The sequence below is a fragment of the Chrysemys picta genome, chromosome 6 (assembly GCF_011386835.1).
Source record: "Chrysemys picta bellii isolate R12L10 chromosome 6, ASM1138683v2, whole genome shotgun sequence".
Classification (NCBI taxonomy): Eukaryota; Metazoa; Chordata; order Testudines; family Emydidae; genus Chrysemys; species Chrysemys picta.
Window position 1 is genome coordinate 33,532,119 of NC_088796.1, and position 17,731 is coordinate 33,549,849.

Below are 17,731 nucleotides of genomic sequence, written 5' to 3' on the forward strand. Positions count from 1 at the left end.
TAAAATAATACTTGGTCAGTCATTTTTCTGTGAGAACAATATATGAGAGAAAATGAAACAATGAATTCGTACCACTGTGGATCTATTGGGTAATGCCGATCCTTAATTTGGCTCCTGAACCACTGGAGGTCGGAGTATCACTGATCTAATCAGTAACTTCCAAGGAACATAACTTCCACAAGTACACTTCACTGCTTTTCCCCTCGACTTTTCTTCCTTCATCTTACTCATTTATAGAAACTGAAATAATGGAATATACAAATTATATGCCATGTAAAAAATTGTAGTCACAACCCATAATAGTTAGGGTTCCTACAATAATATTAACTTGTCTACATTCTGCCTTTGTCTTTTCTATTTCTGTTTTATAAAACATATGTGCAGTAGAGATTATAAAAAGAAAAGCCTAGGTCCACTACTTAGAGGGGAAGGGGCAAACTTACTTTTGAAAAACTATACCTTCCAACACAAGTCCTTAAATACCTGGTAAAATATGATGCTTGTGACAGTGTCCCTGTCACAAATCTGTCTTTGGTAGGGCACCCCCTTTCGGCTATGTGGGGACTGCATGAAAGAGACCAATTACTCCACTCCCACCCCAGCAGGTGCTGAAGGGCATCTTTTCAGCGGATCGTCAAGCACTTTCCAGCTGGGGACTCTCAACTGTCTTGTCCACTGGGGAGACTGAGAGGGATGCCACCAAAGAGCCCATAGTCAGCAAAAAGGGTGAAGAGAAGAAAGGTAAAGAAAAAACCTGTCAGTGGGCCTGTCTTACTTCAGAAGGGCTCTGGGAGTATCAATGTCCACTTCAGAGTTCACTGGGGTTCCAGTGCAAGCTTCACTTCTTTTCCCCTTCAACTCGGGAGTTCTGCACCCTCCTTCTCTGACAGCCGGGGTTCTGCAGGCTGTCCTCTCTTCAGGGCTGGTGAAGCTCAACTGTCTGTTCCCTTCCCAGTGCTGAACAGAGTTCCCTCCTTCTAAGTCATCCTCCAGTCTGGACATGATTTGCAGGTGTAGCAGAACAGGGCCACTCTAGACCAAAAGCAGCTCTTTAACTCCTTCCAGGCTAGTGCGGGGCTTACATGCCCAGTCACAGTCCCCCTCTAAAGAGAAGCTTATCACATGTCAACAAATGAGTCCCTGACAATGATCTGTTTCAGTCTATAAGATTTGTACACTCCATTGAAATATTGATGGATTTCCCAGATCCTGGTTTTCTTTAATCTAATTTTTAGAGATAACTTGGAAGCTGGTTGAACATGGCTTGGTTTTCACCTTACCTTTTAAAAACCACAGATTGGTAATATGCTGTTACTTAAGAGGATACTGTTTTGACGGAACATTAGATACATCAAGCATAAAAACATAGAATTATATGAAGATGATTGACTATGGTTATATTATTTTTATTACAAATATTTGCACTATAAAAATGATAAAACAAAAGATATACTATTTGATGCATAGATCTAAAAAAGATTTAATGCTGATTTTAAATGGTCCACAGACACCAGACTAAAAAATGGCCTGATGCAGCATATCTTACTCAGGCAAAGTTCCCACTAACTACATTAGGTGAGCAGGAAGCTGGTCTGTCCCTCTTGTTGGTTTGGGAGAAAAATCTCACCTCAGGCATGAGGAAGCCTGCCATCAGCATCTTATCCTACAGAAAAAGCAAACTCAAATGAGACATTGAATAAGGCTCAAAAAAATTTTTTTTTAAACTGCAGATGCTCAGACAGTGCAGTGATACATAGGGTGTAATGGGATGACTATTAGCCCTTTAGCTCACCTTTGTTCTATAAATATAAAAGAAATGTTACACTGTTTACATGAGTATGGTAGTAAGAGTTTTAAAACCAACAATTTTGGCATTCAGTCATTTAAAATTTTTGATACAGCAACTGGACATTAGGATTTTGTAATACGAGGGCAAGATAAAGAAGGGATATTTACAGTTCAGATTCTTATAACTGACATCATGCCATCAGTGTTTTTGAAATGCAGGGATTATGTAAAGGGTATGACAAGGGATGAAAAACATTTTTTCCATGCCAGAGCAATTTCTCACTTAAGAGGAAGCATTTATGCTCAGGATTATTTCTCCAGACCAATTTAGAACAATTGGTAGGTACAGTAAGGTACAGTATTTACAATACCATTTTGCATCTGAATTAAGGAATGTGGTTAAGTTTTCAGACTAAGTTATTAGATACTAATTTGTAAAAGGTAGGATTAAAGAGGAACTGAGGCTGGTGTTGCATTTAAAGATTAATTTTCACAATAGGGCAAATGTGATGAGGAACACTAAAAGCATTTGACTTCCTTAGGCATTTGTACTGCCTCCTTTATTAAACGGAACGTGTGACTGACCAAATGCTTCTTTTTTCAACCAGTCCTGCAATGACATCTTACTCTTCCACTATCTATCATTCTGTTGCTACAAAAAAACTAAATCATGTATTATGGGCATCAATACAGAGTCAAACAACATGACAAGCTATGTAAGGGACAAAATCCTTTCCTTCAAGGCAAACACCTGATAACATACATCAATTAAAACAATAAATAAATTAATAGATTTTAAAATGTTTGCTGCATGATTTAGCCTCTGAAGAGAGAAGAGGCAAAGAAACCCTTTATCGCATGCCATTAAAGATTATGAAGCGCGTTGAGATCTACTGATGAAAAGCACTATACTACCACCTAACTCTTATATAACTATTTCAGATTCTTCTGAACCAGTTTTCCTGCTCAGGCAGCCCTGGGGTCAGCCACATTGGCTGCTGCAGAAGCCACAGAAGTTGCAGGAAGTCACAGAATCCGTGACAGACACTGAGCCCCAGCAATGGTCCATGGGCTAAAAGCCAGAGAAACACAGTTTCCATTACATATTATGCTACCTGAGATTGGGTTTCTCAAAAGTAGAAACAGGTTTGAGCAACAGCACTTCTCTGCATGCCCAGACATGCTGCAGTGTGTGGGAGGAACCTTACCGGGAGTACTGAGAAAGACCCTGCATACCAGAAAAGTCCCAAACACTCCATAAGAGTGGGAAGGCAAGTGAGAGAAGTTTTACACCTTGATTTTTACACCATTTGCTCAATTAAGATATGAATTAGTTTTTTACGAATGGGGCACCTGTTTTTTGTCTTTTCAGGCGCCAGAACCTCTTGAAGTGCCCCTGAGTAGGCTGTGTGATATCCTCCCCTCAGAAATCCTTTCAGGAAAAATTCTCATGCTGCTGATTGAGCCTTTTCATGGCAGTTACAGATTAGAGACAGGGAACATGGCCCCAGCATGCTGGTGTGACTCAAAGCACCATACCCTGGCAGAATGGGGTCGGTGGTTTGTGGCAGCAGGGCTAGCTCACCCTCTCAGGCTACTGAAAAAGCTATGTATAGCACCTGCTAGTGTTGGCTCAGTGTTTGCAGGGTTTCTCTATTGCGAGGGTGGGGGAGAGACGGAGCATGCTAGAGAGCTGCTGTAGCAGAGCAAACCAGAGGTTAGGGCCTCAATTCTCCACTGATTTCTCAGCTCAGAAGAGAACGAAGTTACAAGTTGAAATGAAGACACTACTACATGTAAATGAATAAGAATTAGGTCTGTCAGGCTATTAAAAAAAATAATCATGATTAATCACACTGTTAATAATGGAATACCATTTATTTAAATATTTTTGGATGTTTTCTACATTTTCAAATATATTGATTTCAATTACAACACAGAATACAAAGTGTACAGTGCTCATTTTAGATTATTTTTATTACAAATATTTGCACTGTAAAAAATAAAAGAAATAGTATTTTTCATGATAAAGAGATTACACTACAGTACTTTTGAGGTGAATTGAAAGTTAACTTACAAATGTAGAATTGGGAACTAAAAAAATAACTGCATTCAAAAATAAAAAAATAAAAATGTAAAACTTTAGAGCCTACAAGTCCACTCAATCCTACCTCTTTGTTCAGAGAATAGCTAAGACAAACAAGTTTGTTTACATTTGGAGGAAATAATGCTGCCCGCTTCTTGTTTACAATGTCACCTGAAAGTGAGAACAGGCGTGCACATGGAACTGTTGTAGCTGGCGTCGCAAGATATTTATGTTCCAAATGCCCTAAAGATTCATATGTCCCTTCATGCTTCAACCACCATTCCAGAGGACATGCGTTCATGCTGATGACGGGTTCTGCTCGATAACTATCCAAAGCAGCGCCGACTGACGCATGTTCATTTTCATCATTAAGTCAGATGCCACCAGCAAAAGGTTGATTTTCTTTTTTGGTGGTTTGGGTTCTGTAGTTTCTGCATCAGAGTGTTGCTCTTTTAAGACTTCTGAAAGCGTACTCCACACCTTGTCCCGCTCAGATTTTGGCAGGCACTTCAGATTCTTAAACCTTGGCTCGAGTGCAATAGCTATCTTTAGAAATCTCACATTGGTACCTTCTTTACGTTTTGTCACATCTGCAGTGAAAGCGTTCGTAAAGTGAACATGTGTTGGGTCATCAGAGACTGCTATTACATGAAATATATGGCAGAATGCGAGTAAAACAGAGCAGGAGACATATAATTGTCTACCTAGAAGTTCAGTCACAAATTTAATTAATGCATTTTTTTTTAAACGAGTGTCATCAGCATGGAAGCATGTCCTCTGTAATTGTGGCCGAAGCATGAGGGGGCATACAAATGTTTAGCATATCTGGCACATTAATACCTTGCATTGCCGGCTACAAAAGCGCCATGTGAATGCCTGTTCTCACTTTCAGGTGACATTGTAAATAATGAGAAGGCAGCATTATCTCACATAAATGGAAACAAACTTGTATGTCTTAGCAATTGGCTGAACAAGAAGTAGGACTGAGTGGACTTGTAGGCTCTAAAGTTTTACATTGCTTTGTTTTTGAGTGGTTCTGTAACAAAAAAAATTACATTTGTAAGTTGCACTTTCATGATAAAGAGATACAGTACTTGTATGAGATGAATTGAAAAATACTATTTCTTTTGTATATCATTTTTACAGGGCAAATATTTGTTATAAAAATAATATAAAGTGAGCAATGTACACTTTGTATTCTGTGCTGTAATTGAAATCAATATATTTGAAAATAGAGAAACATCTAAAAACATTTAATAAATTTCAATTGGTATTTTATTGTTTAACAGTTCGATTAAAACTGTGATTAACTGTGATTAATTTTTTTAATCGTGATTAATTTTGAGTTAAGTCGCATGAGTTAACTGTGATTAATCAACAGCCCTAATAAAAATTAGGGTTATAAAACAAAGTAGTCGTGAGAAACAGAACCATCAACTTGTTCCACCATTCTAGTGGCCTCAGGTGTCGAGCAGAGGTTAGCAGCAGCAACACCACCACTGTATCATCTCCAAATTCCACAGGTGACAGGCATTACCCATTTATTCTAACAAGAAGAAAAAGGTATTCAGCAGAATACATGGACGGGGAGCATCCTGTGAAAGAGAAGTGTAATCACGATGGCCCTCCGTCACATTCTCCCAGATATAATCATGAAGGAGAAATAATTCTGGTATTTCTTAACCTGAGGAGTTCTTGAGTTTGCAATGTTCTTTTGACAGTTTTTGCTACAGAATTTCCTAGATTCTTTACGAAGGAAACAAGTTTAGTCATGTGCAACTGTAATGACATCCTGCATGCATCATCAGCAGGGATTGAACCCAGAACACTCAGGTTCACAGACACCTCTATCACTATCATTTCAGCTAAAGGAATAGCTGGTAGCAATAGTAGGTGATTATCAGGTGTGGATCAGTTACTAGCGAGGTTCATGACATACATTGCCAGTTGTTTACACAACTGTTTGCTACACAGCAGTATAATGGTGGCAGTCAGGATTGCAGGATTCTATTCCTAGCACAGAGGGAAGAGTGTGTCTTAGAAAGTAATTAAAACAAAAGTTTGGCATCATAGCCAAGCACATAGATTTGACACATTCATTCTGAATGACAATGTTGTTACACAGATCAGACACGGGTCTGTCATTCTATTCGGTCTGAATTCTATTCCCACATATACAAAAAGTGACCTTATTCAACTTCCTTCCTGCAAAATGGGAAGCTGTGTAACTGTCTGCCTCTTCTGGTAGGAATAGGAGGCCCTTCTCAATAACAAATCATTGTGAAGTGAACAGAAATATTAACACCAATCAATGAAAGACTTGAACTGAGAACTTTTTTGGTTCTCAGCCATTGATACCCTCCCCTAAACTTAGAGGTATTTTGATGGGGGGAGGACATCAGCTCAACAAGGCATGAGAGTATGCAAGGTACAGCTGGAATAATAAACATTAAGGAGCTGGTGTAGAACAAGTTCTACTGAGTATTGTAAATAGTGGTTTTCTGTGGTTTATAATTTACCAAGCCTGGATAGATTTTCGCAGGAATGGTGAAAGGCCTCAGATTTACCCTCACCTCTGCCCCAACCCACCATACTGCATCTTTCTACTCTAAACCACGGATGTGTAAAAGTCGTTCTAAACAAAAGATCTGATCATTTTAAACTTGCAAGGCTACCTCATTTTTGAAAACAACTATACTACTTTTATTACATTTGGGTTTTTTTTTTTTATTTAAATGTAATCTGACTCTGAGACAAAGTACAGAAATAGTATTTCAGCCTGATTGGTTGAAGTTTAGCAAAGCTATAAACAAATTAAACAAAAGCACAATAATGGGAAGTGCTAGGCAGCCTTAACTATGCGTTAACATATTTAACCTATAATCATTAATTATTTCTAGTGCAGTATCACCCAATAGCATCACTCAGGATCAAGGCCCCCATTTTGATATGTTCTGTACAAATACAAAGGAAATGTCCCCCCTCCCTTGAAGAGTTTACAATCTCAGTAACATTTATATAGCTTTATATTTTATGATGTTGCACTTTTGTTTTAGGCTGTGTTTGTTTTGGACTTGATCCAACTCTTATTCAAGTCAACAGAAAAGATTCCCTGATAGCTGTAATCGATATGTAACAATCAATAAATACAAATTTATCTTGCGTTAAAGATCTTTTTCTTAAATTTGGAACACAATTAACTGAAAATATGAATGCAATGTCCTTCTAAAACAAATTAAAAAGAAAATGAAGTAATGTATTATAAATGAAAGTTTTAGAGCTCACAAATTGTCATATTTATTTGTATTCAGAAACAAAATTCAAATGAACCATAAAGGATGCAGTTTAAACATTTGAAGATTATCTGGGTATACTATCTAGCTAAAAAAACAACTAGTGAAAAAAAACTTTGAATCTTGTTCTAATAAAAAGTCCTTTTAAAATCAGTACAATTTGATTTTCATCTATGAACACACTAGAAAATGTTCAAGCTGAAAAGTATTTAGCTTCATTTGTAAACTGAGTATTGAACAGTATGAAACCATGTAAAAACTGTTATATATTAACCATATACTCCTGGCTCACTGTAACAATATGAAAGACACAATTTCCAAAAATACTAAATAGTACAGACTTAATGGAAAATATACTATTGACTAGCTTTCCTGATCCTCCACCTTCCATTTTCTTCTTGCTGATCCTCAAATCTCAGCTTCTCATTTACAGACTTCCAACAATTCCAAGCAGCCATAATATTCAAGAGGCATTTCCTAGAAGCATTACTCTCCCATGTCAGACACAAAGGAGCAAACCCTCTAGGAACAGCTCAGCATATCCAGAATATAGGCTTAAACAATATTAGTAGGGAAAGAAGTTTTATTAATTTTTAACAAATGAGTTTTAACAATGAAGATAAAATAAAAAATGGGGAATAAAGAATAGATACTGTGATTAACTGCCAAATTCTCCCGAGCAAGAGTGTGACTGGACTTCTTACATACATAGAATCACAGAACATTAGGGTTGGAAGAGACCTCAGGAGGTCACCTAGTCTAACCCTCTGCTCAAAGCAGGACCGACACCAACTAAATCATCCCAGCCAGGGCTCTGTCAAGCTGGGCTTTAAAAACCTCTAAGGATGGAGGTTCCACCACCTCCCTAGGTAACACATTCCAGTACTTCACCACTCTCCTAGTGAAATAGATTTTCCTAATATCTAAGCTAGACCTCCCCCACTGCAACTTGAAACCATTGCTCCTTGTTCTGTCATCTGCCACCACTGAAAACAGCTGAGCTCCATCCTGTCTGGAGCCCCCTTTCAGGTAGTTGAAGGCTGCTATCAAATCCCCCCCTCACTCTTCTTCAGCCTCTCCTCATAAGTGCTCCAGCCCCCTAATCATTTTCGTTGCCCTCCGCTGGACTCTCTCCAATTTGTCCACATCCTTTCTGTAGTGTGGGGCCCAAAACTGGACACAGTATTCCAGATGAGGCCTCAATGCCGAATGGAGGGAAATGATCATGTCCCTTGATCTGCTGGCAGTGCACCTACTTATACAGCCCAAAATGCCATTAGCCTTCTTGGCAACAAGGGCACACTGTTGACTCATATCCAGCTTCTCATCCACTGTAATCCCCAAGTCCTTTTCTGCAGAACTGCTGCTTAGCCAGTCGGTCCCCAGCCTGTAGCAGTGCCTAGGATTCTGCCTTCCTAAGTGCAGGACTCTGCACTTATCTGATGAGGTTCAACAAGGACTTCTTTTGGCCCAATCCTCCAGTTTGTCTCTACCCTCCAGCGTATCTACCTCTCCCCCCAAATTAGTGTCAGGCGCGAACTTGCTGGGGCACAATCCATCCCATCATTCAGATCATTAATGAAGATGTTGAACAAAATGGACCCCTGGGGCACTCCGCTTGATACCGTCTGCCAACTAGACATTGAGCCATTGATCACTACCCATTGAGCCAGATGATCTAGCCAGCTTTCTATCCATCTTACAGTCCATTCATCCAATCAATACTTTTTTAACTTGCTGGCAAGAATACTGTCGGAGACCATATCAAAAGCTTTGCTAAAGTCAAGATAGATCATGTCCACCGCTTTCCCCATATCAACAGAGCAATTTCTCTCATCATAGAAGGCAACCAGGGTGGTCAGGCATAGAGTCATAGACTTTAAGGTCAGAAGAGACCAATATGATTGTCTAGTCTGACCTCCTGCACAACGCAGGCTGCAGAATCTCACCCACCCACTCCCACAACAAACCCCTAACCTATGTCTGAGCCACTGTAGTCCTCAAATCATGGTTTAAAGACGTCAAGGTGCAGAGAATCCTCCAGCAAGTGACCCATGCCCCACACTGCAGAGGAAGGTGAAAACCCCCCAGGGCCTCTGCCAATCTGCCCTAGAGGAAAATTCCTTCCTAACCCCAAATATGGCGATCAGCTAAACCCGGAGCATGTGGGCAAGACTCACCAACCAGACACCCAGGAAAGAATTCTCTGTAGTAACTCAGATACCACCCCATCTAACGTCCCATCACTGGCCATTGGGCATATTTACCACTAATAGTCAAAGATCAATTAATTGCCAAAATTAGGCTATCCCATCATACCATCCTCTCCATAAACTTATCAAGCTTAGTCTTGAAGCCAGATACATCTTTTGCCCCCACTACTCCCCTTGGTGAATCCATGTTGACTATTCCTGATCACCTTCCTCTTCTCCAAGTGCTTCAAAATGGATTCCTTGAGGACCTGCTCCATGATTTTTCAAGAGCCTGAGGTGAGGATGTAGTTCCCTGGATTCTCCACTATATTTGCCTCTTTCCAATCATCCGGAACCTCCCCCAATTGCCATGAGTTTTAAAAAATAAAGGCCAATGGCTCTGCAATCACATCGGCCAACTCCCTCTGCACCCTCAGCTGCATTAGATCCAGCCCCATGGACTTGTGCATGTCCAGCTTTTCTAAATAGTTCTTAACCTGTTCTTTCACCACTGAGGGCTGCTCACCTCCTTTGGGTGGATGCAACTTAAAAGGGTACAGGATTCAGGTTGGGGAGAGGAAGAGATGCTATGGTGCAAACACATAGGACAAGTGCCCTTAATGAGAGGAAACTGGAAGACTGTTAGATCTAGCCTCAAATTACATACCAACCATATGCTGGTTTGATGTGACTGTATAAGCCTCTATTCAAAATAAAAATAACTAATCTGTGCAACTTCTGCAAAGTCTCATGATGACCTTCCAGTTAAAGAATACTTCTTGGTAATAGAGCACAACCAAATGGTAACTGAATAGGTTATATTTGTAAATGCCTCTACAAAAGCTGAACAAAAACAAAATAGGTCATTTCCTTCTTCAGTTTTTGAATTTCTATCAACAGTTGCACATACCATTAAATATGTATATACTAAAAAATACAGACCATGAGATCTGTATAAATTTTTACTTAATTATTACACTAACTCAAAAATATTTTAATGCAATTAAATGCTGCCCACATTTTCAGGAATTAGGCCTTTTAGCTTCCCCCTTTCAACACATGTTCAAAGAATTTAGCATTATTAGACTGTCATAAATGAGTTAAGGTTTCTGGCAGGCAGTCTGCTGTAATAGCTTTGAATTTCCCTTAAGTGCGTACTGTAGATGACTTATTTTAATAAGAATTATCACTACCCTGTGGCTCAGACAAAATCTAAACTCTTACTTCCTTTGTATAACCAACATGCCACGTAAAGGGCAATTTTTCTTGCATGCAATATTTACTGAAGGTAAAATTAAGATGCATTCTGAGATACATGTATTGACCATGTTTCTGATCTTAACTTTTAAATTATTAAATTCCCTCTAAAGTAATACAAGACCTTCTCCATGTTTCATCTACATACTGTGTTTGATTTCTCTGTCAGCTAATCTACAGTAGTGTATTTTCTTTTTTATGAAACTTATGTCTGACTACAGGAAAAGGAAGTCTTTTCTTGGATCTTTCTCAGGGACAATTCCAATTTCCTATGACAGAAAACTTAACGGTATTTTAAAAATTATTCCAGTTCCATACTGCACTTAGGATGGTCAAAGTATTTCTGTAATGTTCATTAGATTTAGTGTAGGAGATGCCAGGAGCAGGAGAAGAGTGATTTTCTTGTAATGTTTCCTGCACTGATTGTACCGTGAATCTACTTTCTGATACTTTAGTACAGAACTGAATTGAATCAATCTTCCAAAAGAATTTGAGTGATTAGAGTCATTTCAAATTGCTTATCAAAAAAGCAGTGTTCATTACTGATAGCTCAAGACAATGAAAGCACTAAAACAGGATTACACAGATTTACACTGAGGATTTGATATCAGAATATCATCTTGCCATTACAAATTGATGAATGAAAGTAAGTAACGTCTAAGGCTAGCATATTTCCTGTACCTACTTTGCCATTATAGTCCCACTCTGCATAAAAGTGAACGGAAAGGGAAAAGGTGAGCAAGGGGGAAGATAGTGTTGCAGCATCTTCCTCACTGCACCAGCGCTGAAGGGGGGGGGGGGGAAGAGGACCTCAAATGAGTGGGCAGAGATTCAGTTATTGCTAAGGGCCAAGCCTCATAGATCCCCTTCAGTCACATGGATGGTTCTCAGACCACCTCTCCACCTCAAAGAACAAAAGAACATCATGACCAGGTTGTTTGTTGTGTCACATTTGGCTCCATCGCCACAGTTACGCTTTGAGTTCCTGGTGACACTCAAGGCGGATGGAGACCTTGAAAGGTGAACTAACACCCTTCAAGAGACAAATTAATGCTCTAACCATGTTATACATTCTGAGGGTATTTAGTTGACTGTCAATATAGCCAGGGTGACATGCCACTTTGGCCTAGTTTACACTAGAAAGGGTTTTTTGGTATAGCTCTACCATCAAATCCTCCTAGTGGAGATTCTTGTCCACATGGTTAGTTAGTGCGTGCAAGCCAGTGTATGAATGTACAGTACACTAGCTTGACATGCACTGACTGGCTGTGTGGACCCTGCTACTGTGCACAACAGAACTTTTAGTGAGTGGTAGCAGGATCCAGAAGGCCAGTCAGTGCACGTCAGACTAGCGCACTGTATATTCACAGCCCCGCTTTCTAAGCGCTAACTAGCTGCACAGACAAGCAGCTTATACTGGCATAGTTTATACCAGTTCCCAAACAACATAAGCTATACTGGCAAAAGGACTCTTTCCTCACCCTAGTTATTTTGCCAGAATAACTGTCTACATTAGGCTTTGTTTTTTGCCAATGTAAAAATGTTGTAAAGAACTAATTATACCAGCAAAAATGTCTAGTCTAGACCTGACCTTAAAGGCTTCTGCCAAACACCTCCCTCCACCCTTTTTCCCCCAGAGAGATACTGTGATGGGATAAGGGAATGAAAAGACATCCTGTGCAGCTTTATTTCTCACTTCGTGTGGGCCTCTCACTCCATTACTGTGGAACTGAGGTGGCTTTGCTTCCCTTAGTACTATACACCACAGAGAATCACACAACAGCATTAATCCCATTCTAACATATAGTCTTTTACGCTACTCCACACAGTTCATTTCAGTACAACAGAGAACAACCTTGTTAACAGGGACAAAGAAAATGACAAGAAGCTACTATGTACTCTCCATCCCTCAACCTGCCTTCATTCTACAGTTTAAAGTCTCTACCACAATTGAGGGATATATATTATGGAAAACAGTTTCTTAATTTAGGATTTCTATCCCATATTGTTATGAAGAAAATCTTGAAACCATGAACCAAGTGTAAATCAATATAGTGTTCATCTTCCTGAGTCTGTCTGTATACAGTCGAAGAACAATGTAAGGTTGAACTGCCTGATTTGTCTCAATCAGTTGTCACATTTGACACCCCAAAGATGACAGTTTGCATGTCAATATTGTTAGCTATTTCACTGTTGATCATGTTTGCAGACATACACCGAATATGCTTATCCCAATCACAAGCCACCTCCTACCCATCCACAGGAACCAAAAGCCCCCACCCATCTGCCTAAATTTCTGGTTTCTTCATTGACATCTACAATACAAGTCTTTTAATATGCTGAAACTGGGGGAAATGGAAGATCAACTTAATTTAATATAAAAACCCAAATAACCCCAGGGCTATTTTACTATTGTTCATTTTTATAACTAGAAACCTCAGTTTAAATGAGGCTTCCAAAAGAAGTTCCAGTTTGCTACAACAGAGTGCCACAGAATCCAGAAATCTTGCCACAGTTCACACAGGGTGCCTTGTCTTCTCATTGATGCATAAGCCATTTAAGCTGCTGTGGTCTTTTGTATAATGCAGGCCTGATTTCGTTTTAGATGCAACTACATGCTGTGCATGAACTGGTACCTACAAAGCATATGTGCTCATGTGAGATTAGAATCTGGTAAACTATATTCCAAATGTATAGTTTTATTTATGTAGATACACATTTTTGCAACTGCCAGTTTTAACACAGGGTAGGTTAGATTTCAAAAATAAATACTGAGAGAAGATGGTGCACACAGGTACAATACTGCTACATTCTGGATGTGATGTTTAATTGAGGTACTTCTAGCACTCCTAGATGCTTACACAGCAGCAGTAGCTAGAAACTCTTACCATCTTTGGCTGACCAGGAAGTTGCACCTCTTCCTATTGAATATGGACTCAAGTATAGTGACCATGTATTCCTCACTTCTAGGCAGAAATGGTGCCATGCACTACACCTAGGAATGAGAACACTGAAGCTGATGCAACATGCAGCACTTTTTACTAAGCAATGCATGAAGAAGGCTCACCAGAAGTCAGTGTAGTGTGAAAGACCAGGATTGGTCCACTACCAGATTCAATCTGAGGCCTGGAATTTGATTTTCATGGTGATCAAGTGGAGTGGACCATCTCTCTGTGACCTGACATGACATCCACAGTCATCATCAGGATACTGGAGTGGGCAGTGCCAGCGCATGATTCACTTTTGCGGCAATTGGCCACAGTGTGAAGTATTCTGCAGAATGGCCACTCATCTGACATCTGTTAGAGTGAAATGCAAGTTTCATTTCTTTGCAAAAGGTTCCTGTCACATAATATAGGTGTTAAAGAATGGCCCCGCTTCACCTCCTTTAAGATAGCAATTAGTATAAGTTTTTAAAGACTATGCACACTATCATTTGAGGAAAGAATGCAGAATACAGTCTCAGATTGCCTCAGGCGATTTTGTCAGGCACTCACATATATATGCAATGGACACATATATACACAAGATAAACAGACAGAGAGCTGAATCATGATGAATGTAAACTTCCCACATATGGATATTATTTCCTTAGATAGAGAAGGACTGAAATGTGAAAGATTCTTTCAGTTCTACGCTTGCAATGGGGAAAAAGTTATTAAAATAGGGAAAAGAGAGGAAGGTAGACAACATTCCATACCTCAAGTGCCACATATCTTCCCTGTTATAGTTGGTCCTGGTTTTCTGCTCTATTAGAGCAACTATCCACTTCAGTGAATAGCACATTCTGTTGGTCAAGCCTCTTATAAAGCACAATATTTTTTCAGCCGTGATGCTTGATTTTTAATATTTTCCTATTCATACACAGCACATTAAGAATGCTATTAAGAATGTACCACTACAGAAAAACAATTACCTAAAGGCATAAGCTTTAGAAAGCAATCATTGTCAGCCCTCTGCAATACAGCAAGAGCACCAGTGCATCTGGAATAGGGAAAAGAAGGGAACATGACATTGTCTTTTTCTAAAGGATGTTTTTTTATTGATTTAAACCAAACATTTAATGTACCTTACACACAGCAACAGAAGGCTCGAGAGTCTACACTGCTCATTCAAATCGAAAAATGTGTAACTGCACAGAAAACAATGCTTAAATCATTCCAAAAACTACATACGATGATAGTAAACATGGAATAAAATATCCAGAATCTTGTTATCCTTGTACACTATGTATATTTATGATATAAAACTGATGCATGTCTACACAGAGGTGTGCCTAAATTTACCTAAATTGTTTTTTAACCGATTTTAATTAAACCTGTATAACATGAGCGTAGACCAGGCTTAAGATCATGTTCACTTACTGGCAAAAAGGAAAAAAAAAAAATCTATTACTAGAGTTTTAAAAAATCCACTCATTTATTTCATAGAGATGAGTACGAAAATTTACATGGTGTAGAGAGGGAATTAAACCACTTATTTCTGCAGAAATGAATATTTTATTTAACAGATTTTTCAGCCCATATGGCTGGAAAGACAACCTTCTGAAAATATATTGACATAATACTGTCTTTCTGAATGCAGAGAGTTGTTCTAGTGCCTCTGTTGCTGCTCAGAGCTTCCCAAGCAGCAGCAGGAGCGTGAAGCTAAGAATGCCGTAATTCAGGGCAGTAGTGAAATTAAGAACTGTCAGTTTCATTTTCCTCTCGTTTTGGAAAACAACAATGGTCTTGGTTTAAAGAATAAGCATTTGCTAACATGATCATAGCAGGTATCACATTTTCCCTATCTTTAGAATATAGTATTCCCAACCCCAAAGGTTCAAAAATGGTAAATTGTTTTTTTTTTAAAATATTAAACATGTTCTCGGACTGTCTTCTGGTTTTTTTAGCTCTCCCTACTCCCCAAAACATGACAGGCTCTAATATTAGTAGAAGGGATGAGAAAAAAAGTTCCCCCATTTTAACAGCCACTGAGTTCCACCCCCAAAAGAAAGTCCTGGGACAGCACTTTGGTAGGAAACCCAGCAACCTCCGCAGCAACTGGATGAGGGCTGGACTTTTCACTAGAGCCCTTTGACCTCACTGGTGCCACTCTCCCTCAGTAAACATCTTCCTATTGTACTAAACCCAGCCAGGGCTACTTCTGCCCCCCATACCTGCCCTCTGGTGCAACTGGACTAGCCCGTGTCCCAGTCACGTGAGCTTGGGAAAGAAAAACTCCTGTGTGAATCTAGGCTGGGAATTAAAGGCATGTCTGCACTGCAGAATTAACTCGGGTGATCCACACTCAAGTCTGAACACCCGAGTTGGCCTAGCCTAGTTGTTACCAACCACACAGCAAAGCCACATCTGAGTTACTCTGTCCTCACTGGTGCTGTGCTCATCCTTGTCTTTTGCTAGGACTTCTGGGGACATATCTCACAGCAATCTGTGCTGCAATAAGCTGAGCTGCTTCATGTTTCTTTCACAGTGAATTGCAGGAGAACTTACCTGTCCTCCTAGGCACACCGGGGAATTGTGGGAAGGTACTGGAAGACTATCAGCACTCATGAGACTTAGCCTGTGTCCCCAAGTGAAAGTGGCACCGAAGTCTAGGCTACACATCCAGACAGACCTGTTAGCCCAGGTTTAAAGCATCACTAAACACCGGTGACAGGGGTTCATATGCGGACAGACACAGGGTTAAGGACAACACCCAAGTTAAGTGCAGTGAAGACATGTAGAGACTCAACTGGAAGGAGCAGACAAAAAGCAGTTGCAGCACGGATCTCTGCACACTGATGTCAGACTGCTACCTACTACCTTCCATACTTCCTTTTCCTTCCCTCCCTCTTTCTCCCCTCCTCCATTCACCTTCTCTCTCCCTCACTTCAGTGTCACCTGTCCCTTCTTTTAGCTAATCTTGATTAAGAAATTAGAATAATACAAAAAAAAATTCAAAAGAGCACACACTAAATAGATTAAAAACTGACTAACTGATAGGTCGCAAATGTAATGGGAAATGGGGAATCACCATTGAATGGGTGAGTTTTTTGTGAGGGCCCACAGGGATCAGTTCTTCATCCTGTGCTATTTAAACTTATCAACGACCTAGAAGAAAACAATTACTGATAAAGCTTGCAAATGAGACAAAGATTGGGAGAAGGGTATAATGCAGAGGACACATCACTAATACAGAGTGATCTGGATGCAGGTAAACTACGTGTGTTTTAATACAGCAAATGTAAAGTCACATATCTAGGAACAAAGTATGCAGGCCATACTTACAGGATAAGGGACTCCATCCTGAGAAGCAGTGACTCTGAAAAACACTTGGGGTTCATGGTGGATAATCAGCTGAACATAAGCTCCCAGTGAGAAGCTTTGGCCAAAAGGGCTAATGTGATTCTTGGATGTATAAATAGGGAATATAAAGTAGGAGACGTTAACTCTGTATTTGTCTTCTCTGAAGGCTGTAAACTTTTGGGGGCAGGGACTTCCTTTTACTAGCACAATGCAAGCCTCAGTCTCAGTTGGGTCTCTAGACTTTAGTATGTAACTACTTAGATTCACCTAAAAAATTTAAAATAACTCAAACAGGGCAACACAACATACCAGTATTTCATGGACCTGGCCAATGGTTTTGTTAATAGTCCTTCCTTGTTATCTTTTATAGGCTTGGGCTGCCCTAAAAGGACATTATAAATCCATACAGTCATATTCTCCCTTCTCTGCTAAATCCATTTCCAAAATGTAACAATGCAGTGTTCAGTACAATAAACCATATCCACTAAAGAGGACAACAGTATATTTTAGATCCAGCAAAACAATAGATAAATAGTGATCTCCAAAAATTCAAACTCACTATACATTTTTTAAATCTGATCAGAACAAGTCAACTTAGGGAAGTGTGCAGTCCCTTTTCATTCCAAGCTCTTACCAAACCAAAATTAAAAGAAAGCATGCTCACAGCAAGTCTGCATCCTTGAAACTTCAGGAAAGAATTCGGTACCAATACTTTCAGGATTGGTAAGAGGTTTCCCCTTCTACTCAAGAAATAGGAAAAGAAAAACAGTAACTAGATTTTGGAAAATATTGCCCCCAGGTTTCCTGCACATTTCACCAAATTCACTG

General features: G+C 39.6%; 1 protein-coding gene across 10 annotated transcripts in view; it reads right to left on the reverse strand.

The window, feature by feature from the left end:
- ARL15 (ADP ribosylation factor like GTPase 15) overlaps positions 1-17,731 on the reverse strand; it is a 374,080-nt gene that overhangs the window by 202,578 nt on the left and 153,771 nt on the right. Inside the window, exon 1 of one of the 10 annotated variants that reach the window (XM_065598951.1) lies at positions 1,628-1,672. The exons of the other annotated variants lie outside the window; for them this stretch is intronic. Coding sequence (XP_065455023.1) covers positions 1,628-1,657 — 30 coding nt within the window. The 5' untranslated portion in view covers positions 1,658-1,672. Of the gene's footprint in view, positions 1-1,627; positions 1,673-17,731 lie in introns of those variants that run through there. 10 annotated transcript variants of the gene reach the window in all.